Below are 23,786 nucleotides of genomic sequence, written 5' to 3'. Positions count from 1 at the left end.
TTTTTTATATTATTTTTTTGTAATGTTACACTATTTTTGCAACAATAAACAATTACTTGTAAAACTTTCTTTTCCTTTAGTAATATACGGAAGGATTGTTTGTAAAATATACACACGCAAAATATTACACACGCACACACACCCACCCACACACACCCACACATATATATATATATATATATATATATATATAGATAGATATATATTTGTAATGTACTCCGCCCCCCCGTCATTTATGGTTGGCTCTTGGCGGTCCTTCAAGTGTTTGAGCCAAGAGTTTGTGAATGGTTTGTTTAGCTGTCAATCAAAGAACCGTCCCCGGGCTGGGCTTCAGCGCTGAAACCGATCGCTGGCTTTGCTGTTGAGTGATTCGAACGGTGGGGGAAAGTCGTGTGTCTGGACCAGCATTGCGCTGCCTCGGCTTTCCTTAGTACGCATCTTATGTTTCTCCTTTATTCGGAGAAATAGCAAGCGGAATAGATAACGCTTTCACGTCGTGCATGCCAGGAGAAGAGGATACAATCGCCGGTCAACTGCATTATTTTAGAAATACATATTTGTTTCCTAATGATAGCCTACACTAATCAAACGGAGACATGTGGAATTGTATGTGGATTTCGAATTGCCTCTCAATAGTGTGTCTTCTCCTGACGGTGTGGACTGAGGTGAGAACTTTTTTATTTTGATATTGGAATGCAAAATTAAAAAATCGTATTCTGCATCGAGTGTCTGATGCAGATAACTAGGTTTTATTAATTTGGTAAAATGTAATTGTTTGAATTTCATTTCTAATGAAATTACGTAAAGTTAAACCATGTCATCTTGGATATGCTTGTTTAGAGCGTCCTTATCAATTTCTTTTTCTTGCCCTGTCATTGCAGTCATCACATTGTATCTACAGTGTTTATAATCTAAGTTTATTAAATCAATTTTTTGACGTTTCTAAACATATATTTATCGTATAACGCTATATTGATTGTATCAAATAATTATATCTATTAAAAACCCAAAATATCTCCACTTATTAGAAATGTGCAAGTGGAACTAACGCCACTTGGTTGAGAGCCTACAGTACTAAACACTGAGTGGAAACCGATCAAACAGTTACTAACGAGAAGTGTTGATAAAGTTCCGGTGTGCAACATGCATAACCCACTGCCTACTTAAATACTGTAGGTGCTTCATGTATTTATTTTCAATTCAAATGTTATTTATAGGTGTCCCAGTCCTCGGGCTATTTTGAGCTGCAACTGATTGCGGTACAGAACGCAAACGGTGAGTTGTCGGACGGGGACTGCTGCGACGGCGAAAGAAACGCTCAGGATCTCCGCTGTAGCATGGATGAGTGTGATACTTACTTCAAAGTGTGTCTAAAGGAATACCAAACGGAGGTCACGACCAAGGGTTCGTGCATCTATGGAACTGGATCTACTAACATTGTCGGTGGGAATACTTTTCAATTTAAGAGCGCCAAAAACAACCAAAACCGACATAACGATGGTGGAAAGATCGTTATCCCATTCCAGTTTGCTTGGCCGGTAAGTTGACGACCCGATTACAGCTGTTGATCCACTGCATGTGGCCTGTTTTAAGTCCTTAACTTATTAATAGTCAAATAATATTGTCAGTATCTAAGCCCAAACTGAATATGACTGGCACATGGGCATCTTAATTGTGGCCACTTGGCGACTTTGGACTGCAACTGTGCGAGTGATTCTTTGTCCGTGCGCAATAATGTGTTTCCAATTTAGAAAGAAATTGTAAAAATGTAATAAATCTAATGTCAATAATTGTTAAAGATCAGTTGCTATTCGGCTTAGTGCATTACGCAAACACGCCGAAAATGCGAATAGGTTGCTGATTATTTTACGCAGAAAGAATGTGTAGAACATATGCAGTTTTTCTGACTCTTTTTCAAATGACATGTATAAACGTTGTATTCTCTTTCATTCTGTTACTTACTGGCTACACGTGGTTTTGTCCTAAAGCCTGAAAATCAAAAGAGCTGTCACTACGATTTTGTGCATGGTGGTCAAAATTGTTAAAAAGGACATCATCACCTTAACTTAATAATACCCTGTAAATCATATCTCTGGCTGGTACTCCCATAGACAATGTGGACCTACGGTCCTGTACACAATATGGAAACTTGCAGTTCATCAAGAATGTTCTCATGAACAAAATGCCTCTGGAATCGAAATGTGAGGATTGTTGTACGGTTGGTTGGTTGTGTGACCTATCCATTCATCAGTCCTCATGGTCAGCTGTCAGCAGAGGGAAAGATGGAAGTAGTAACTTGGGGCCCTGGGCAGATTTGATTACCACTAAGTTGTGTGTGACATAGGGAGTAGATATCAGTATCACCACTACTCAAACAAGCGAAGATCCCGGAAGATCCCTATTCATGTGGGCTAGGGATTGCCTTTACCTCTGGCCTCTCAGGTTCACTAGCCTGTCCGTTATTGGGTCATTGTCTCTATTCACTGGGTCAGTATTAGCCTCTTTGTACATAGGACAAAAGACACGATAGGTTTGTAGAGCTGAGAGAACATTTGAAGTTTTTCATTGTTGTGATGGGCCAAGACAAGAACATATTAGTGAATGCGCTCTTCAGTGTTCTAACATTAAGACTTACTCCAACATAGCTTTCAGAAAAATACCATAAGTCCAGAAAGCCAGTAAATGATGATCCTTCCTATACATTTCTGTGACAGTTGATTTAGTGTAGCAGCATTTCAAAACCTTTTAAAGTCCTGTGCACTTGAGGTGTTGGGTTTGAAACCACCAGGGTGTGCTGTGCTGGCCAGGTAGTTTTTCTTGTGTTGACAAGGAGGTGCGTTTGCTTTCTAAAGAGTGGAGGTTTTTAAGAGCAACAATAGGACATACAGCAGCACACTACCAACAATACGTGACAGGTGCAGTTTAAATTTGATTTGAAGCTTGCTGTCAGTTGCTAGGAGACCCCTGTTAGTTGAGTATCCCCTCTCTTTCGACGTGTACTTTTATGTGAAAAAGAATACCTTGCCAGTTTACTTGCAAGGCAAGCGACAGACCGTTATAGTAAACAGCATGTAGCACACTGGTTGATATGTTATGGACTGATAACCCCAATAAAGGTCATGTTATCGAGGCATGCCCTGGTAGCCTATGACGGCATAGCCTGTTGGTTAGAAAATCTGGGCCACTAGATTCTGCCATGAATTAAAGAGAAAAAAGCCTTTGTTCTGCGACTCAATGGTAATTTCTTCTTCACGGTTAACCCCTCTGGCTGTTTTGGTCTTTAGTGACATCTTTCTCATGAAATGAAGTGAGGGAGGGATGGATGCTGGTGAAGAGAGAGACTGCCTCTTCTCTTCCCTCTGCGAGGATTCTGTCACGAGGGAGAGGTATTTTTAGGACCCACCCGGATCTTCAGAGTCACTTAAGGCTCAGTGTTTGACTCCAGAAGAAAAACAGACATTTAATTTGCTCCATACTCCTGCTTATTCTCCTATTTGTGGTATATTTTGAGCCAGCCTGACATCCCCTCACCCATATTTCACTGCCGGTAGTCTATTGGTTAAGTGAGGTGGGGATCAGAAGGTTTTCAGTTCGAGTCCTGGGTATGAAGGGAATGATCTGTCAGGAAGTGAGCTGCCAACTAGAGAATTGCTTGTATCAGATCCTAGATGCCATTGCCTGCCCTTGAAATGTGTCTCTGAGCCGCTATTCCCTTGGAACTGTGCCAACGAGTTCTCAGTCTGGCAACACCCCACTCCAACCTGGGCTGATTGTAGATGTAGAGGATCTGGGTCTTTTAGAGGGTTGGGAGAATGTGGAAGTGAAATTTTGGTTAGGACCGTCCGCAATTGACCAATAAAGGGATGTTAATGGGTGAAAACCACATAGATGAGAGACTGTTGCCAAGTTCATGGCTGTTTTCCTTTCGCTCTCTTCTGATTTCACTGTGAGACAGTCGGCTTTGACCAGGCTGTGTTTCAATATTGCTGAGGAAGAACTTGATCACAGAATGCTTTTCCTTTCTGTGTAGTTAACTATCATATGATTACATAGTGCATGACTCACAACACTGGGAGTAAGACACCGATGACGGTAAATATCCCTGAAATCATTGTCTGGTGATGATGACTCTACAGAGGTGCGTAATGTTTCTGCTCTCTTAAGGCTGATGCTTAGGGACTACTTGTAGAGAAGGACTCATTTTACAAGTGCAATCAAGAAGATTATTTGAAGTGTTTTTGTTTTAATGATCATGGTTGCTGTCGGAGATGAATCTCACCAGAGTCAATCAGAGCCTTTATTGGGGTGCCACACAACAGCTCATCCTCTGACCCCTACCTCCTGGGTCCCTTTAATAAGCCTAAAAGCTTTGGCAGCTCGTCTCTGGATGTGAGATACAGGACTATGTTACCTGCGTGTGTGTGAGGTCAGGCAAGGTGAAGGATAGTGTTGTTTAAAGTCGTGCACACCTTCATTGGTTAGGAAAGTTGTGCTCATTTTTCCTCTGCCTACTTACGCCGCCACCATTGACTCCCTCTGGTTTCAGTTTAGATGCCCTGGTTCTTCATGTAGCCTGGATGTGTGAAACCACTGATTACTGGCTGCTTGTTGAATGTATAGGAAACGTGTAAAATCACTGATTACTGTGTGTGATTCGGTGGGCTCTCTGAGGGGGCACCTGTTCACGCGGTTGTGTGTCTGATAAATGCTAATGAAATGCATGTATTTCAGGTGCTGTTGTGGTGCTGGTGAGACCAGTGCAGCTGTCATTAAAGCATGTTATTACACAGCCAGTTTGTTTAATTTCCACTAGCCTCGAGTACCTGTTCACTTGGCTGGTGGGGCTCAGCTAGAGCCTGAGCAAAGCCACCCTCTTCTTATTTGTGTTCTGGTCTAATTAAATCATAGGCTTTATGCATATCATTAGTGGAGACCTTCCTCTACACATTACCGCTCACCTTCCCAAACCCTAACATCAGCAGCTGCCCACTGGAAAAGCAGTGAATGTATCTACGTATCTATTTCTGTCTTACACTTTAGTGTTGATATACAGTGTTTGGTCATTTTTTACTGTAGTTGAGTGATTCATTGAGCGCCTCCATGTCACGGGAATTCCAAAAAGCTTTTGCAACACTGCCCCTCTTGGTGTGTGAGGGTTCACCCACATCAGAGTTTCTCAATTATTATATCGTCATTAACCTCAGTTACTTAACAATTGTTTTTGTGGGGAAGTGAGTGTGTCCCTGTAAATTCTGCATTTAGCTCCAATTAATCATCATACTGTTCCGGCCATTTGTGTGTGTGTGAGGGATGAGTGGGGTTTTCTCAACCAGGAATATCAATTTTCCAAGCCTTGGAAAAAATTAGGCTTCCCTTTTGTCGCAGAGCCTTTCAGGCCAAACAATGAATTTACCTGAGTCTTTGTCTATGTATACATTGTGTTCTAAAACAAGTGGAGAGATGGAGAAAGACAAGATGGCAGTTGTGTTGGGCAAAATGTCAGGACTGGATTGGAGCGCGTTTACATGAGGCCTCTCTTGTGTTGCCTCTGAAGTAGGCCTGTGACATATCTGGTGTTCAACGCCTTAAACAGGAGTTGGGTTTCTTGTCTGAAGTGTTGGGCTGTCAGTAGAGGAGGCTGACTTATGGATTCATCAATGACCATTACACGGTCTTGAGAAAGATCACGCTGCTTTGAGGAGAGGGACAGCAGTTCTGTTACAGGTGGTATCTGTCACAGTGACAGAGTGTGTCAGGCTTAGTGTTCCTCTGGATATCATCATGGCCACTTGTAGCATATTGGAGTTTGAGCATGCTGCCATTCTCCAGAGATTTTCATGTCTTATCTTCGTTTCATGGGGATATGTGATTATCTCTAGGATGAAAAACAAAATATCTTTGTTACTAAATTGTGAAAGATTGCCAAATGGTACAGTTTTTGGTTCTGTCTTACATAATATGATTGACGTGAACCATGATAATGAGTTTCAAAATCTTGACTGTGAACAATGAACAAGGTAATTTAGTTTTTTTTCTGCTGCTTGTTCCATGAAAGGGTTTGATGAGGGGGTTCGATGAGCTTTGTTTTGACTGCAGGTCTTTTAGATGAGTATCATGTGGTTGTCTCTACAGCTGGGTTTCTCTGCTCATAACATGCTACATTAGCCAGTCTGACTGGACCCCACTGGGACCTGCATGTTTTATTCATTTCAGTATCCTAACAGGTGTGAGATGACAGGTGTTGCTGTTTTTCCCCTCTCATCTCAGTTCCACTGAAGTTGTTAATTGAGTGTTAGAATGATGTCAAGCATACTTGCTGTGAAACCCCTTAGTTTTTTTATAGACAATCTCCTTGATTTGACTCTGGAAGACCCTTAGTTAATTCAGTACTACTAGTACTACAACTACTACTACTACTACTACTGTAGTGTCATTAGGAGTCAGGTGATGGAAGCGGTTCAGTAATTTATTCATTGAACAGGTGAAGGCAGTGAGGAGTGGGCTCATTCCTCTCTAGCTAATTAAAACTCAAATCCCTCCAACTCCTGTAAATTGGCTGGGAGGTGTCAAGTGACTAGCCTACTGCTGCAACTGCTGCCCAGCCCTGGCGGCCACATAAACAGTGCAGTACAGGCAGGCATCTCACAGCCCCCCTCTCAGTAAGTCCTGGGCCAGTAGTAGTGAGGAGGCCAGACTGTCCTGGGCCAGTAGTATTATGTAAGCCTGGCTGGCCCTAGGCCGGTGTTAGTGGGGAGAGCTGGGAAGTCAATGACGGGCCAGGGAAGTAGCCCTCTTTTGTGCCACACCCTCTACTGTGCTTTTCATGAAGAACACTTTTTTTATGTGATTTAACTGAACTCTCTTGGTGGTAGGTGGAGTATTAGGATATATTATAGGCTAGGTATTAAATCAGCCAATATGATGATGGTTCAGGTCTGGACCTTGGAGTGATATATGTGACAGTGTAGAAGTCTCCGCCTTTTATAAGTCCCTAGGGACTGATGAAGGGCCCATTACTGAGACAGCTCGTGTTATAATGGAAGGTTTGCTTTTGAGGGAGGGTGAAATTAAAAGCGTCAATGTCCTTGGACCTTTAAAGAGCTCTTTTTTTGCATTCAGAAAGGACCTAAGAGTTAAACATGCAGTGTGTTTTTGTATCACTCTGGAGAGTCACTAGCTAAGTGAATGCAGACTACTGTGAACAAGGACAGGCGGGGTATGACTGGAGGTGATGAAGGGGGGACGTGTCGTAAGTCACTGTGGTGGGGGGAGATCAAGGACTGGAACAAAAGTCCTCTCCTTAAACATGCGTAGCATTTTAGTATTCTTAGATGTCATCATCTAGATCATAGAAATGTTTAGCTTCTTTTTTTATTACCTGTTTGAATAATTTTTTTGTAGGTTAATTTCAGATCTGTTTCCCTGTGTTAGGTGTTTTTGATGTTGACATCATAAAAGGTTACTTTGGACAATTACATACCCCAGTCTACAGTTCCCTCCCTCCTCTCTAATCTGATCAGTGTGTGTAATCTACCTCTACAACGTGGTCCTGGGTCATGGGAATTCACATCTGTTTGACTGGCCCCTCTCATTTGACAGGGACACAGTTTCCTTCTTGCTTTGGTGTACCGATACCCACTCCGCTCCCTAGGAGTTTCAGTTAAAGAAAGCTTGCTGTTGTTAGGTTATGTATTGTGCCAGAAAATGAGGGAAATTATATCAGTGTACAGTCCGCAGAGCTGCCAATGTTGAGCTAACAGCCTAATCACCTGTGCTGTATTGGAATGTGTTAGCTGCCAGTGTTTAGCTAACAGCCTAATCACCTGCATTGTCTTGAAATGTGTTCAGTCCCAATGGTTCAAAGTAGATGTTGATCCTTAATTCCCCACAATAATTGCTGTACTTGATAACTGCCCTTAGACTGATCTCCAGCTAATCAGTTACCACAGTGTGGGAACCAGAGCTATTTTCCCACAATCAGCTGTGTGTATGTGTGTGTTATCATCATGTGTTCCTTATTTAATACATTCCGCACACAGTAAGAACGTCTGTGTATGTGTATCCGTCTGTCTGTGTGTGTCTGTGTCCCTGCCTGTCTGTTGGTCAGTCTGTCAATCTGTTTGTCGTGTCAGTCTGTCTGCCGTTATCAGTGACCCCCTGACAACCTCTTGCGTGTCTCTTTTGCAGCGTGCGTACACTCTGATGGTGGAGGCGTGGGACTGGGACAACGGTACGCAGAGCAGTGGTGAGTACTGTCCAGGTGTCAACACACGGAAGGAGAGTCCGGGAGAACACGTCATCAGGATTCAAATTGGGATGCTCCTCTGACATGGAGAAATAGGGGAGGACCAGGGCACAGTCTCAAAACATCAAGTCCAAATGAGGACTTGTAGATTCCTGCGGGGATCTACAACCCTGTTTCCAAAACATTTGGGATGCTGCGTAAAATGTAAATAAAAACAATGCAAAAATGTGCAAATTTAAAACCTATATTCAATAGAAAACAGTACAAAGACAACATCTCAAATGTTGAAACTGAGACATTTTATTGTTTTGTGAGAAATATAATATATAATTCAAGAAACAATTAAATATTATTAAGCCCACTGATGCCATCAACATTTCAAAAATTTTAGGACAGAGGCAACAAAAGACTGGAAAAGTTGTGTAATGCTAAAAAACTAAACCTGGTGGAATATCACACTACTAATTAGGTCAATTGGCAACAGGTCAGTAACATGATTGGGTATTAAAAGATCATTCCAGGGAGGATGAGTCTGTCAGAAGTGAGGATGAGGAGGGGTTCACCACTCTGTGAAAGACTGCGTGGGCAAATAGTGCAACAATTTAAGAATAATATTTCTCAACATAAACTAGTTTTGGGATCTCATCATCTACGTGACATAATATCAGAGGATACAGAGAAATCTCTGTATGCAAGGGACAAGGCCTATAACCAATATTGGATGGCCGTGATCTTTGGACCCTCAGGCAGAATTGTCTGCATTAAAAATGGACACAATTCTATAGTAGACAACACTGCATGGGCTCAGGAACACTTCCAAATACCATTGTCTCTGAACACAGTATGTCGCTGCATCCACAAATGCAAGTGAAAACTCTACCATGCAAAGAAACCAGATATAAACAAGATCCAGAACTGCCGCCGCCTATTCTGTGTCCAAGCTAATCTAAAATGAACCGAGGCTAAGTGGAAAACTGTCCTGTGGTCTGACAAATCAACATTTTAAGTTATTTTTGGGGATCATGAATGCAATGTCCTCCGGACTAAAGAGGAGAGGTACCATCCGGCTTGTTATCTGAGCACAGTTCAAAAGCCAGCATCCATGATGGTATGGGGGTGGTTTGGTGCATATGAAATGGGTGACTTGTGCATCTGTGAAGGCACCATTAATGCTGAACAATAGGTTTTGAGGCAAGGTTTTGGAGCAACATATGTTGCCATCCAGATGACGGCTTTTTCAGGGAAGGCCTTGCTTATTTCAGCAAGGCAATGCAAAACCACATTCTGCATGTATTACAACAGCATGGCTCTGTAGTAAAATAATCTGGGTGCTAAACTGGCCTGCCCGCAGTCCAGACCTGTCACCACTGAAAAAAGTAGGTGCGTTATGATACGAAAAATACGACAAAGGCGACCCCAAGTTGTTGTGCAGCTGAAATCCTATATCATGCAGGAATGGGAGTAAATTTCACTTTCAAAACTATAGCAATGATGCAACACAGTGGTAAACAATTTTTCTGTGTTGCTGGCATCAGATAAAAAATGGCATGTACTTTTCTAAAAACAATACAATTTCTCAGTTTCAACATTTGATATGTTGTCTTTGTACTATTTTCAAATAAATACAGAGAGAAATGATTTGTACATCAATGCGTTCTGTTTTTTTTTGCATTTTACGCAGTGTCCCAACTTCTTTTGGAAACAGGGTTGTATTCAAAGGACCTTGCTGTCGTAGTGATGGGGCTGGTGAAGATGTAATGCTTTATTAAAGATGACTTATTGCCCCTGGGGGGGGGGACAGGAACGCGTGAGGCAGCAAGTTCCCTGCGTCACACCCTTTGGACACGGACAGTCTGCTGTTACGTACACAGCTGTATCCTGTTTTTACTTGTTCCTCTCATTTTGTTCTTGTTCCGGTTTGTTTTGCAAGCTCTGCCAGGAGGAAGAAAGGTTAATTGAGGAATGTAGTCTATGCGATAGAACTTTGAGTACCTAGGTGTTGGCTTGCTGGAGTCAAGTGCATTATATTTAGGGCAGCTTAGAACTGGAGGCAAGATCAATGGCTGTCCTAACCTGACATGGGCTTTGTGTTTTGTCCCGTTTTGTGACCATACGCTACACAGGCGTTCAAGATTCTGTAACACGCCACTCCTGTTTTCACTGCTGCGTAACTTAGCCTTGACCCCCTTTTCAGAGTGTCAGAGTGACATTCATAGGAACAACGTTGCCTCACACGAAGCAGCATCGTAGCGGCACAAGACAAAGAACAGTCCCCAATGCCAAGCAAAGTCTTCAGTTGAAAACTGACTCTCCGTTTGAGCTGCAATAGACAAACCCAGAAAGAGCAGTCATAGAACGCCTTTTACTCCCCTCTGTGTCTCTGTTTCACCCCTCAGCATGACCGTGCACGGTCATATCAGTCTGGTAGCAGGAATCCTGTTAACTTTAGTTTCGGGAAGTGAGAGATCCAAACCCCTGTCCTAGTAAGACAGAGATTTCGAACGCATTTATTCTGTTGGTCTACTTCATCTGTGATGCTGCATAGTGGCCCTTCATTCAGCCGCGGTGCCTGATGGGTTGCATAGCGAGACTTGTGCCTACCCAGCGGACCTGAAGGATCTGACTCACTGTTTGTGCTCCATGTCCATGTCTCTATATAAAGTTTGTGAGCACATCACCTTGTTAAGCCGTTCATTATGGGCCACAGCTCTTCTTTCTTTCCACTGGTGTATGCCTGCTAATTACCGTCCGAGCAGCTGCTGTGCTACTGCACACCACTTCATTATCACAGCCTGGACACACTGACTGGCAGCGTGGGCCCTCTTGACAGGACAGCTTCGACTGCTGCTCATAGGCTGGACAAAGTGACAGGCAGCCTTTTATAGCGTGGCTCTGGACTGCTTCTAAGTGCTGTGCACTGACAGGACAGACAGCCGGCCCTGGACTGCTCATGACCTAGGCTGCAGTGTAGCTGGGAGATGTATGGTTTGGAACAGCTATTTTCTTTAGGACTTAGCAATGAGCAGTACAGTGCAATGGAATAAAGCATTAGGTAGGTAGATAGGACAGCAGGGAAGATCGGACTGTGGGTTAAATAGGACAGCAGGGAAGATCGGACTGTGGGTTAGGTAGGACAGAGGGTAAAAGACAGTGGTTTGCACACGACAGTTGGATTGGACAGTGGGTAAGATTGGACAGTGGTTTAGACTGGACAGTTGTTTAGATTAGACAGTTGGTTAGATTGGGCTGAGGGTGGGATGAGGTCCAAGAAAGAAGGGAGCTGTTTATTGTCCAGGAATTCTCAGCAACTGGCTCTGTTTTTAAACACTAAACAGACAGCATGTTTTCTCGACTAGGTGGCTCTTAATATTATTGTTTCTTAAATCACATTGACTTCATCCTCATCAGAGAATGATTGAAGGGATGGAGACATGAAAACAATATTATGATGAATAAAGTTCAGGAAAGGTTGTTCTGAGAAGAATCTTGTTAATCAGTTAATAAATCAGCTAATGCTACTTGACTGCTAACGTGTCCAAGTTTAAAACGCTGCCAGCCTGACAACAGCCTGACAACAGACGTTGGCTTAGGTTACAACAGCCACACTGCTAGTCACGCGTGACTAAATGATGTTGGCTGTTTGAAGACACAGACAATTATGTGGCCCTCTTGACTTGGTCAACTGCTCAGTGTTGAAGCCCCCTTATTGTTTGTATAAGCCTGTGTTGTAGTCACCACACACACACACACACATACACACACACACACACACACACACACACACACAGACACACTCACCCCTCCGCCTGCTCTCCCTAGTAACAGCGGCCTCTCTCCGAGTGTCTCCTTCAGCGCTGAGAGAGCCAATGATTGGTCTGTATTTTTAAATCTAATTGCTGGAAATGAGCAGAGTGAGTGCTTGAGTTTTCAGGTGGAGAGAGAGTGACTGATAATCTGTGCCAGTGTGTTAACCTTGCAGTACCATTTAGAAAATCAGGACAGCAAGCTCATTTATGTTTTTTTTTATGTGTCCTTTATCATGAGTAAACTTTGGAAGTCAGCATGGCTGCCTGGACTGTATACTAAGTAGGATAGAACAAGAAGATAAAGACTATTACCTGGATAAATGAAGGTAGGCCATACACAGTCCTTCTAATGAAGGGCCCTAGGAGCCCTGACTGTCCATTAACAGCCCACCATCCAACCAGGGCAGATGTTGTTTGGTGGCTCCTCAGGGCCCAGTCCTGGGCTGTGGGTGGCTGAAGAAGACAAGCCCGTTTGGTCATGGTGTTTCTGTTTCTTGAGAAAAAGCTAAAGGCCCTTTCCGATGTCGCCCTTCCTCGTCTGGTCCCGTCTCTTATTATTTCCGCCCTGGCTCCGAAGGAGTCGGAGCTGGATTTCCTGAGAAAGGGAGAGAGGGAGGGAGGGAGCCAAAAAGTATTTCATGAAGCAGGAAAACTGAAAAAGCATTTGGTTATCAAGCTCCCCCAGCCGCGGCCCTCGCCCTCTATTTGTGCTTGCTGTATTGTCCTTCTTTTTTCTTTCATGCTCTTGGAAACTGAGTGGTGTTTGACCCCAGGTCGCCCCCTCCATCTCCAGCAGCAGATAAACACCAGGGTTCTGCTTGAGGGTTCTAATAATGACCAAGGGCCTAGCTGGAACTCGCGTCTTTCACTATTAATCCTATTAACGTCAGCTAAGGTCTGTTAAAGACATGTCATCACGTCTTGTTTTTTTTTTTTTTTTTTGTTCGCGCAGGTGAAGATCTGTTGATTGAGCGGAGTGTCCATAAAGGAATGATCAACCCTGGAGATGAGCGACAGACCATCCAGCACAACGGCCCCATCGCCAGCTTTGAGTACAGCATCCGGGTGCGCTGTGACGAAAACTACTACGGCAGCAAGTGCAACAAGCAGTGCCGTCCCCGTGACGACAACTATGGCCACTACGTGTGTGACCAGTTTGGCAACAGAGGCTGTATGGAAGGCTGGATGGGGACCTACTGTACAACTGGTGAGTACAGCATGTGTCAAGTCTTATTATCAATCAGTCAGTCAGTCAAATTTAGGGTATAAAACAAAGTGCTTTTACGAATCCTTTTTAACACAGCCAAACACACGTGTCGTGCTACTGGGAATAACCGGCTAATCCTTTTTACAGCGATCTGCAAGCAGGGGTGCAACCTGCTACAAGGAACCTGTGTTGCCCCAGGAGAGTGCACGTGAGTCTGGCTTCATGTGCACCACTGTGTTCATAACATACCGACATCCTTCTGGACGGACATCCCGTCAACTAGGAGTGGTGCCTGGAATGGGCAATGGGCAGTGGGTCTGTTTGAGTTCAGTGTGGATGATGGTCATGACACAGGGCTGATTGCATACCAGAGCTCAAGCCTGTGTCCCCGCCCCCCGTCGCCCCACCTCTCTATGGAACGTACTGCCCCCCCCCCCCCCCAGTCTGATCCAGGAGCCATTGTTCTCCTTCCTGTCCCAGACCTGGCCTGTAGCAGTAATGGCTGCCTGTTTTTCACACAGCGTTTCCTCCGCTTCTCCAGCGGTGTTTCTGGGCGCCTCAACCCAAGTCTGAAGCCCCCATTGCTTCTTCCTATCCTAGGCCTGTTTTGGCTGGCACACCCCTAATGGGGGTGTGGACTCCCTCCCGGCAGCCCTGGTCACGTACGTGTTGAACCCATCGAGTATTCCATGTCAAATCCTGTTGTCAGACCACCTCCTTGTGCATCTCCGAGGTGCATTCTGTACAACAGGGGCGGGGTCTTCCCAACAGGGATTTTCCCAATATTGGCCTGATTTTGTGTTGTCATCTCATAAAAGAATGGATTTCTCATTGAAAATGGCTCGAGGAGTGGAACAAAGAGGAACAAACATGAATATGCCCCAACATGTGATTTGGCGATGTGTTTATTCTGAATGTGAACACACAACTTCCTTCTGCTGGTGTAACAAGCCATGTCTGGTGCCTGCCAAAGAAAACGAACAATGTGTCGGTGGTATCTGGTTTCCTTAAACACAAATCATTCACAACCTACGCTCCCTCATGTAACACTACTAAAGATGGATCCATGCAGCAGTCCGTTTATTTCCCACAGTTATGTAAATAATTCAGAGACAAAGCGATCGACTGCAGCAAAAAAAAAATAATAGAAATAAAAATCATGCATGCGTCGCTGATAGCTGCAGTACTTTATTGAAGAACAATGTACTCACTATGACTGAGTTATGGGCTTGTCCCACTGAACTAGCGTAACATGAATGCACTAACTGTAAGTCACTCTGAACAACAGTGTCTGCTGAACTACAAAAATGAGGGTGTGGTTTCAGAGGGCTATTTCCACAGAGTGGGTCCGCTCATGTTGGGCTGGGCCTGGCTGGAGATATTTACAGTGTTGCTGGCCGGCCATCTGGCTGGGCTGAGAGAGCCCTGCATCGATGGGGCTGTGGTGAGGTGGTTGTTGGGTATTGGTAAAGCCACCCTGGCCTTGTGGCCACATTGGTCTCTCCATGTTGCCAATGTGGCCATGGCTTTTCAGTGCTGCTACTTCTGCTTATACAGCTACACAGTTGAGGACAGCACACTGACACACAGTAGCACACCGCTGCACGCTTCAGTGTTTTTCCACATGTTCACCAGTGTACTACAGTATACAGCGCTGTCTGCAGCTGGTGTAGCTGTGAGACGGCAGCGCTGCGTCGTAGCGAACATGTTATCAAGGCAGCATTCCAGTTCAAAATATCAACTAGTAGTGTAGCGTTTGGTTGGCGTCCATTTGCAGGCGAGTGGTCTTTAAATAGCCCTGGAGGAGAAGTGACAGGACAGGTGGGGCAAGGTTACCACTGGCCTTGGAATAACAGAGTGCTGCCATAAACCAACAGATTAGCTAACCCTTCACCGGCCGCCTCCACTCGCTCACAAGGTTGCTTGCTTGGGAACCGCCGCTCCAAGACAACTCCCCCCAACCCCTCCACCCTGTCTCCGCCCCGCACGCCATAGGCTTGACCCCGTCACGGCCCTGGAATGTTCCTGTTCCTTTGTCTAATATTAGGAGCCTCAGAAGGGAAGAGGTGTCACTGGTCAACTTGATGAAGACGTGACTGTCTGTCTGGCTTCTGATGGAGACTAACATTACATTGACATGGATGTGTGCTGTAGGTCTGTCAAGTCCTTGACCATCAACCAATGAGACTGAATAGTGATTAGCTTTTACTATCCATGAAACGAATAGTCTTCCTATGAAGATCCTTATTGGCTGTCCGTTGCCTGGGCGTATATAACGGAGGTGTGTCATCTGTCCTGCAGGTGTAAGTACGGCTGGCAGGGTCCGTTCTGCGACGACTGCCTTCCCTATCCAGGCTGTGTCCATGGGACTTGCGTCAAGCCCTGGCAGTGCAGCTGTGAGAAGAACTGGGGAGGCCTGCTGTGTGACAAAGGTGAGACCAATCCCACTGTACTGTTAACACATCCTTTACAATGACCTCCGACCTCAATGTCAGACAACACATCCTCCGACTTCCCCCTCAGCAGCACTTTCAAGACAGACAAAAGAATGGAGAGACTACATTTCACAGTTTGTAATAGTCTGACCACGAGAAGTTATAATAATATAAACAGACATTTATCATTTACCATCTTAATCCCTCAGATGTTGGACCATAAGACCACAAGTGTGTAAATGTAATCCTTCCTGTATGATTCTCTCCAGATCTGAACTACTGTGGGACAAACAAGCCCTGTAAGAATGGAGGAACGTGTATGAACACAGAGCCAGATGAATACAACTGTGCCTGTCCCGACGGATACTCCGGCAAGAACTGTGAGATAGGTGAGAGTCCTCCACATCTCCAATATCTCGTCAAAGACCGCTCAGTCTTATTCTGAACGTTAGCCTGTATATTATTTTGTTAAGCCGTTTATTGAGTCTGTCGGTCTGGTTCCTGTCTGTCTCCTCATGTGTGCCCCCATGTCTCCAGCGGAACATGCCTGCGTGTCCAACCCCTGTGCCAATGGCGGCACCTGCCACGAGGTCCCGTCTGGGTTTGAGTGCCACTGTCCCGCGGGCTGGGCTGGGCCCACTTGCGCTAAAGGTGAGTGAGTCACGGTCTTGACCCTGCCAAGGTGTGTGTGCGCCTTAGGGGTGAATCGGTCAATGGAAACATGTTTTATAATAAAAACACAAGGCCTACACACTGGATTCTCTGTCTTAAATGTGAAAGCCACTGGAGAAAAACGCCATTAAAAGCAAAATTACTACACTTTGTTGTTCTCAAAGTACTGATTACTTCTTAACTGTTATATTTCAAACCAGTATTTTGTGAGGCGACAACTGATTCTAGGTAGTGTCATTGACCAATCAGAATGGTACAATGAATGTGTAAATGTCAAGACACCACAACGACACCACAACATCCCCTTTCCATTCATGCTGTTCACTGTCACTGTTCCAAAGAAATGACAAGACCGATGTGTATGTTTATGTATATTTTCGTTGTATTATAGGGGAGGACACCACCTTTTCTTGTGGTTGAGAAGCACGCTCTGTTGAAAAAGCTAGAGCTTTTTAATGATTTGGAAAAAGCACACTGCGCTTACTCAATAGCCAATCACGGTAGATGACAAGTGACCAATCTTCCTACTGACAGGCTCCCTCTATAGTCACAAGTGTGTATCTTGAAGTTGGCAGTGTAACTGTGCATTGTTAACCAAATGTGAACATGAACTTCCACGTATGACAAGGGAAAACTGGTTATTATTAGTGAGAAACCCTTCTGTTGTCATGACATCATCTCTGACATCATCTACCAAGGAAATAAAACATTTTGGAAACAGCATTTTTGGTGGTTAAATGCAACTACAAAACAACATTTGAAAAAGGCAAATGTTGACGTGTTTTTTACTCTAACTTACTCCCTATTATTTCTTTACAAGCAGAACGGTACTTTGTACGTTTATGGTGGCCGTAGCTTGTTGGCCAGTAGCCAATCAGCATTTCTCAATTAGTTCAAAGCACATGAATGCATCCAACTGGTATTTATAACTCATAACCCACATGGTTAGGAACGCAGCTTCAGAGTAGAAACTTGAGAGGCCCGACATAACAATTCCATCACAACAGTCAATGCCAGGAACATTATGAATGGCATTTCATTTTCTCTCAGTTCCGAAACTAAACCGCTACCACAAAAATCACAATATGTACCGAACGGTGGTTTCGGTAACCCATTCCACCCCCACCGTGCCCTGATGTTTTCACCAAGCTGACCGTCACTTTTCTGTGTTCCAGACACGGATGAGTGTGCATCTAACCCCTGCGCTCAGGGTGGCACCTGCATCGACATGGAGAACGGCTTCGAGTGCCTTTGCCCATCACAGTGGGCTGGGAAGACCTGCCAGATAGGTAAGCCCAGGAGGGAGAGGTGCCGTGGGGTCTAGCCTGGGGAACTGTAAATGTGGGTTGAAGTGGAGAACCTCATGTCCTGTGGAGCATCGCTTTTGTATGTTACTATGAACGATCCGTTTGATTTGAACTGAAATGTGATGTGTTGCAATGTGTTATTGAATCTTCACTATTGAATCTCGCCGAGTTGGGTTGTATTCCAGGAATGTCCGTGCTCGTTTAGTATCTGGTTGTCTGGGTCCTGCACCCTGTTGATCCTGACTATTACTATGGTGTGAATACTCATTCGAAATGTTTGCATGCATGTCCATGGAGAAAGGGGTATATTATGTGCAACCCGAGCCAGGTGACTTGAGTAAACCTATAAATAACACCTAGCCTGGCAACTGCTAGTCTTCGGGCCAGATATAGCCTGAGAGGGGGTTATCTTTGGATACAGACTGGGGTAAGAGTGGGATTTAGTCTGCACCAAGAGCAGAGCCTCACCCCAACTCCACTATTTGGCTTGGTGGAGTGGAACAGAGGAGAGGCTTTATAATGTGTAAAAACATGCTCAGGGAGGAAGCCAAGCTCCGGGTCTCGTGTTACGGTTCTCCTTACATGCGAGCGGCCGGTACCTGAGATAGGGGTGTCAGGTGTCCATAGCCCAACAGGTGCTTCTCACCTCTGAGGAGAAGTGGTTGTGATCTAGTCAGTCCAGGGAGAGCGTGTTAGTGACTGTTGCCTTGTGAACTGACCACTGGGCAGAGAAAAGCTCACTTCAGATTAGAGTAGTGGACAAAAAGACATTTGGGTAGGATGTGAGTTCAGTAAAATTGATGGCAAAAAAGCAGTGAAATTACATTCAGCTGAGTTGTGAATGTTTTCTAAAGGCATGTTACAATTATTGTATTGTGTGTGAGTTGCTGTACAGCCCTGCTTAGTAGAGATCTGCTTGGTGGTGGGGTTTGGAGGCTGGTTTTTAGCTCTCTCTCTCTCTCTCTCTCTCTTGTCTCTACTTCACAGATGCTAATGAGTGTATGGGGAAGCCTTGCCCCAATGCTTACTCTTGCAAAAACTTGATTGGTGGATATCACTGTGCCTGCTTTCAAGGATGGGCCGGGCAGAACTGTGACATCAGTCAGTATCAATCATGTACCTCTGTCCCCTTTGCCTGCAGACAGCTCCTACCTGGTCCACTGACTGCTCTGTCCTGGTCCTATATCAATTCGCTCTGCCTCTTACCTTGTCCTATATCAATCAGCTCTGCCTCTCACCTGGTCCTATATCAATCAGCTCTGTCTCCTACCTGGTCCACTGGCTGCTCTGTCCTGGTCCTTTATCAGTCAGCTCTGCCTCTTACCTGGTCCTATATCAATCAGCTCTGCCTCTCACCTGGTCCTATATCAATCAGCTCTGCTTCTCACCTGGTCCTATATCAATCAGCTCTGCTTCTCACCTGGTCCTATATCAGCCAGCTCTGTTTCTCACCTGGTCCTATATCAGCCAGCTCTGCCTCTCACCTGGTCCTATATCAGCCAGCACTGTCTCTTACCTGATCCTATATCAGCCAGCACTGTCTCTTACCTGATCCTATATCAGCCAGCACTGTCTCTTACCTGGTCCTATATCAGCCAGCACTGTCTCCTACCTGGTCCTATATCAGCCAGCACTGTCTCCTACCTGGTCCTATATCAGCCAGCTCTGCCTCCTACCTGGTCCTATATCAGCCAGCTCTGCCTCCTACCTGGTCCTATATCAGCCAGCTCTGCCTCCTACCTGGTCCTATATCAGCCAGCTCTGCCTCCTACCTGGTCCTATATCAGCCAGCTCTGCCTCTTACCTGGTCCTTTATCAGCCAGCTCTGCCTCCTACCTGGTCCTATATCAGGAAGTGCTTGTGCTTTACTATGACTTTCAAACACATGTGAGTCTTGTTTTTAAATGACAATGAGTTTGATGGTTTTCAACAGTTTCGCTGCCTGTACTTTAACTAACAGCCATCTAGCCTTCCTGCATCTTTAGAGAAATCTTCTTCTGAATTTCTTTACAGCTTTAACAAAGATGCATTTCATACACATGGAATGTGCAAGTGTCCCTCTGTCCTGGCATTGTACTGTATTAGTAAGTCCTCTTTCCCCTCTGCAGATGTCAACAGCTGCCACGGGCAATGTCAGAATGGAGCAACATGCAAGGTAGGACGTCGTTTTAAATAAAGCTACCAGCCACAATGCCTGATGACCTCCGTTCTATTGATTCTCTGGATAACAACGTGGAGATGGGAGCAACTGAGGAAATCTCTGTCCTTCTAATAGGAGGGGCGAAGGGGCTACATATGCACATGCTCACCAGGATTTGTGGGCCGGCACTGTGAGATCCAGAGGAACAGCTGTGCCAGCAACCCGTGTAGGAACGGAGGCAGGTGCCACACCCTGCTGGACGGGTTCCTCTGTGAATGCCCGCATGGTTACTCTGGCGCCGCCTGTGAGGTGAGCTACGACTCAGTCATGACCTCCCACTGTGGAGACCGATCTGGGCCTGGATCTATTTCAGGGTGTCTTTCCACCGCTCCATCCCAGGTCCAGAGCAGCCCGTGTACCCCTAACCCCTGCCAGAACAAGGCCGAGTGCCACGGTCTGATGGGAGACTTCTACTGTGCCTGCCCTGATGACTACGAGGGCAAGACCTGCTCTGAGCTCAAGGACCACTGCAAGACCAACCCCTGTGAAGGTACGTACTCATTTACTGTTGTCAGTTCAAGTCCAAGAACTCGACCACCTGTAAGAGTATTAACCGGGGGGGGGGGGGGGGGGGGGGGGTTTCTGGTGAACTCTAAAGAGAAATCTGATGTTTAGATGCTCAGTCCAGTCAGCGATTGTTTCGGCCCCATCCAACAGCTCTGTCATACCAACAGCGGCCTGTACTTCCTTCTGTTTTGATCTTAGTCATCGACAGCTGTACCGTTGCCGTGGCCACCAATGATACGCAGGAAGGGGTGTGGCACATCTCGTCCAATGTGTGCGGCCCCCGCGGACGCTGCATAAGCCAGCCTGCTGGGAACTTCTCCTGCGCCTGTGAACCGGGTTTCACCGGAACGTACTGCCACGAGAGTGAGTGGACCCACGCCATCGTCACCACTCCAAACGTCCTTGATTCTGACTGTAACAGAGCACCGTCTTCATTTGTATCATGGTCATCCTCAGCCCCTTGGGTTTGTCTCTCCTCCGTCCCCCAGACATAAACGACTGCGTGACCTCTCCCTGTAAGAACGGAGGAACCTGCATCGACGGAATCGGCTCCTTCCAGTGCTTTTGCCTCGACGGCTGGGAGGGCACGCTGTGTGACATGGGTAAGTGTGTGTGTGTGTGTGTGTGTGGTTGGTTTTACTTTGCCTCTCTATAACGTGTGAGTTTCTCGAACTGATCCATGTCATTGTGTTACAGATGTGAATGATTGCAGTAGGAACCCCTGCAAGAACGGAGGCCAGTGTTTGGACCTGGTCAATGACTTCTACTGCCAGTGCCAGGATGACTGGAAGGGCAAGACCTGCCACTCCCATGACAGGCAGTGTGATTCCAGCACCTGCAGTAACGGGGGGACATGTTTAGAACACGGGGACACCTTCCACTGTACCTGTCCCTCAGGCTGGGGAGGTCGAACGTGTAACACAGGTGAGAGACCAATATTACATGCTTTTAACCATCTTCATGCTAATGTACGATAGAATGCACTAGTCCATGGGCTTAATAAGATAACTTAGTTTTGTGCGTTTGTAGCTGGACTATGGGTTCTAAGCTCGTCTCGCATTCACTCTCTTGTCAGCCAAGAACAGCTCCTGTGACTCTAACCCGTGTGAGAACGGAGGCACCTGTGTTGGAGGCGGGGACGCCTTCACCTGCATCTGTAAAGACGGCTGGGAAGGGCCCACGTGTGCTCAGAGTGAGGCGCCATTCACTGAAATACTTCCTGTTAAGAATAATTGTCAATATTTCCTGTTTTTGACTTTTGTTCCTGTTTTATCCCCTCTCTTAACAGATACTAATGACTGCAATCCTCACCCCTGGTAAGTGGAATTCATGAAATAAACCAAACTACTTTGAAAAGTGTTTTAAACTCCTGGTGCCAGTACTGGTTCTGTAAGTTGTAACCCTCTTCATGAAAACATTCGATTATTCTCAATCGATGCGGGCACACACACCCAACGCTAACACATATTACAACGTTTCAAAACAGGAACTTATCTTACAAATCACTGAGAGATTTCCTGGAATTGCATTCTAAGGTGTGTGTAAGGGGAAGTGTGTGTATCCCTGTCTGTGTAGACCAGTGCATAGCCTGACAGCTGGGTATTCCCAGTTTCCCCTGGATGAGAGAGGCTCAGTGGACAAAGGCTCCCGCCACCACAATGACTGACAGGGGGATTAACACAGGGGGGCAGCAGGGTGGGAAGAGACGCCCCTCAAACTATTCTTCACCGCTGACCCCTGCGCACAGGGTGGTGTAGGCAGGATTGGGGGGCTGGGGGGCATGGGGGTATAGACCCAGCACAGTAGGGGGTCAGTTTGGGATTTGCATATGAAGTCTGGACATTGATAAGAGATCAGCTTTAGTGACCACAGTCTCTCTCTCTAGTCTTCTTGGATGGAGACCTAGGAATGCGAAGGCCCTGTTCTCTTTGTAGTCTCAGCCTTGAGGGTTCTGTGTGCTGCTGCACCTGTGCCAGTATGTCCTATATCCTGGCCTGATGTGTCCTATATCCTGGCCTGATGTGTCCTATATCCTGGCCTGATGTGTCCTAAATCCTGGCCTGATGTGTCCTATATCCTGGCCTGATGTGTCCTATATCCTGGCCTGATGTGTCCTATATCCTGGCCTGATGTGTCCTATATCCTGGCCTGATGTGTCCTATATCCTGGCCTGATGTGTCCTATGTCCTGGCCTGATGTGTTCTGTATTCTGGCTTGTTGTTTCCTATATCCTGGCCTCAGGTGTTCTGTATTCTGGCTTGTTGTTTTTCCTATAGCCTGGGCTGATGTGTACTATAGCCTGGGCTGATGTGTACTATAGCCTGGGCTGATGTGTACTATAGCCTGGGCTGATGTGTACTATAGCCTGGGCTGATGTGTACTATAGCCTGGGCTGATGTGTACTACAGATCCGGAAAAAAACAAGAGATCAATGTACCTTTTTCTTTTCCAAAAAAGTCAAAAAGGAAGGTTTTGAGTAAGGAACAGATGGGTTAGAATTAAGAGACCACTGCGGATTGAATGCTTCTGTTCCTCACTCAAAACTTTCCTTTTAACTTTTTTGGAAAGGAAAGAGAAAGGTGCAGTGGTCTCTTCATTTTCGGAGCTGTATATCCTGGGCTGATGTGGATGTTTTTGTCTTGTTTCCTTCCGGCAGCTATAATGGTGGAGTGTGTGTGGATGGCGTGAACTGGTTCCGCTGCGAGTGTGCCCCAGGATTTGCTGGACCAGACTGTCGGATCAGTAAGTCCCTGGGAACCAGAGGGGTGTGGGGGGGGTCAGATTTTAGGGGTCAGGGGTGAAAGGGGACGGGGGAGTTTGAGCTGATTGTTTGTGAGGGACAGATTAGGAAGCCTTTAGGAAGCCTGTCTTAACCTCTGACCTCTCTTGTGAGGAGAGGTCAGCTGTGTTCTGCAAACAGGTCAATTCAGTCGTACATTGTCAGGCACAGTTCCTTTCCCCTTTCCCAGAGAGGGTCTATTTTAAACGTGGGGATGCCAGACATGTTGTGATGGTGTAACAGCAGTAGACTAATCATGTGTATGTGGTCATAGCTATCCTCTTGTTTCCTCACCAGACATAGATGAGTGCCAGTCGTCTCCTTGTGCATACGGCTCTACCTGTGTGGATGAAATCAACAGCTTCCGCTGTGTCTGTCCCCTGGGCCGGGCTGGGCCTCGCTGTCAGGAGTGTGAGTAGACTGAGCTGTAGAGAAAAGCCCTGAATACTGTATCCACTGGCCCTAACCTGCTCTCCTCCCTCCCCCCACAGTCATCGGGGTCGGCAAGGCCTGTCGTTACTTCGACCTGCAGTTCCCTCACGGCAGCCGATGGGAGGAGGAGTGTAATACATGTCAGTGTGTCAACGGCAACGTGCGCTGTTCTAAGGTCAGCATTGCATAGTTGTGT

General features: G+C 45.8%; 1 protein-coding gene across 2 annotated transcripts in view; it reads left to right on the top strand.

Moving 5' to 3' along the window:
* The first annotated feature begins 356 nt into the window (after window positions 1-356).
* The window catches only part of LOC105015548 (protein jagged-2), a 28,040-nt gene continuing 4,610 nt past the window's right edge, over window positions 357-23,786 (top strand). Inside the window, exons 1-21 of one of the 2 annotated variants that reach the window (XM_010878798.4) lie at window positions 357-665; window positions 1,218-1,538; window positions 8,188-8,245; window positions 13,004-13,258; window positions 13,406-13,466; window positions 15,560-15,690; window positions 15,963-16,082; window positions 16,231-16,344; window positions 17,541-17,654; window positions 18,660-18,773; window positions 19,781-19,827; window positions 19,948-20,121; window positions 20,212-20,362; window positions 20,578-20,742; window positions 20,868-20,981; window positions 21,076-21,303; window positions 21,455-21,571; window positions 21,668-21,695; window positions 23,036-23,121; window positions 23,456-23,569; window positions 23,650-23,765. In XM_010878798.4, coding sequence (XP_010877100.1) covers window positions 597-665; window positions 1,218-1,538; window positions 8,188-8,245; window positions 13,004-13,258; window positions 13,406-13,466; window positions 15,560-15,690; window positions 15,963-16,082; window positions 16,231-16,344; window positions 17,541-17,654; window positions 18,660-18,773; window positions 19,781-19,827; window positions 19,948-20,121; window positions 20,212-20,362; window positions 20,578-20,742; window positions 20,868-20,981; window positions 21,076-21,303; window positions 21,455-21,571; window positions 21,668-21,695; window positions 23,036-23,121; window positions 23,456-23,569; window positions 23,650-23,765 — 2,697 coding nt within the window. In that variant the 5' untranslated portion in view covers window positions 357-596. The remainder of the gene's footprint in view (window positions 666-1,217; window positions 1,539-8,187; window positions 8,246-13,003; window positions 13,259-13,405; window positions 13,467-15,559; window positions 15,691-15,962; window positions 16,083-16,230; window positions 16,345-17,540; window positions 17,655-18,659; window positions 18,774-19,780; window positions 19,828-19,947; window positions 20,122-20,211; window positions 20,363-20,577; window positions 20,743-20,867; window positions 20,982-21,075; window positions 21,304-21,454; window positions 21,572-21,667; window positions 21,696-23,035; window positions 23,122-23,455; window positions 23,570-23,649; window positions 23,766-23,786) is intronic. The other variant, XM_010878799.4, reaches the window with a different exon arrangement.

The sequence above is a fragment of the Esox lucius genome, chromosome 15 (assembly GCF_011004845.1).
Source record: "Esox lucius isolate fEsoLuc1 chromosome 15, fEsoLuc1.pri, whole genome shotgun sequence".
NCBI classification, from domain to species: domain Eukaryota; kingdom Metazoa; phylum Chordata; class Actinopteri; order Esociformes; family Esocidae; genus Esox; species Esox lucius.
Note: the sequence above shows the minus strand (reverse complement) of the source record. Positions and strands in the feature narration are given on the sequence as shown.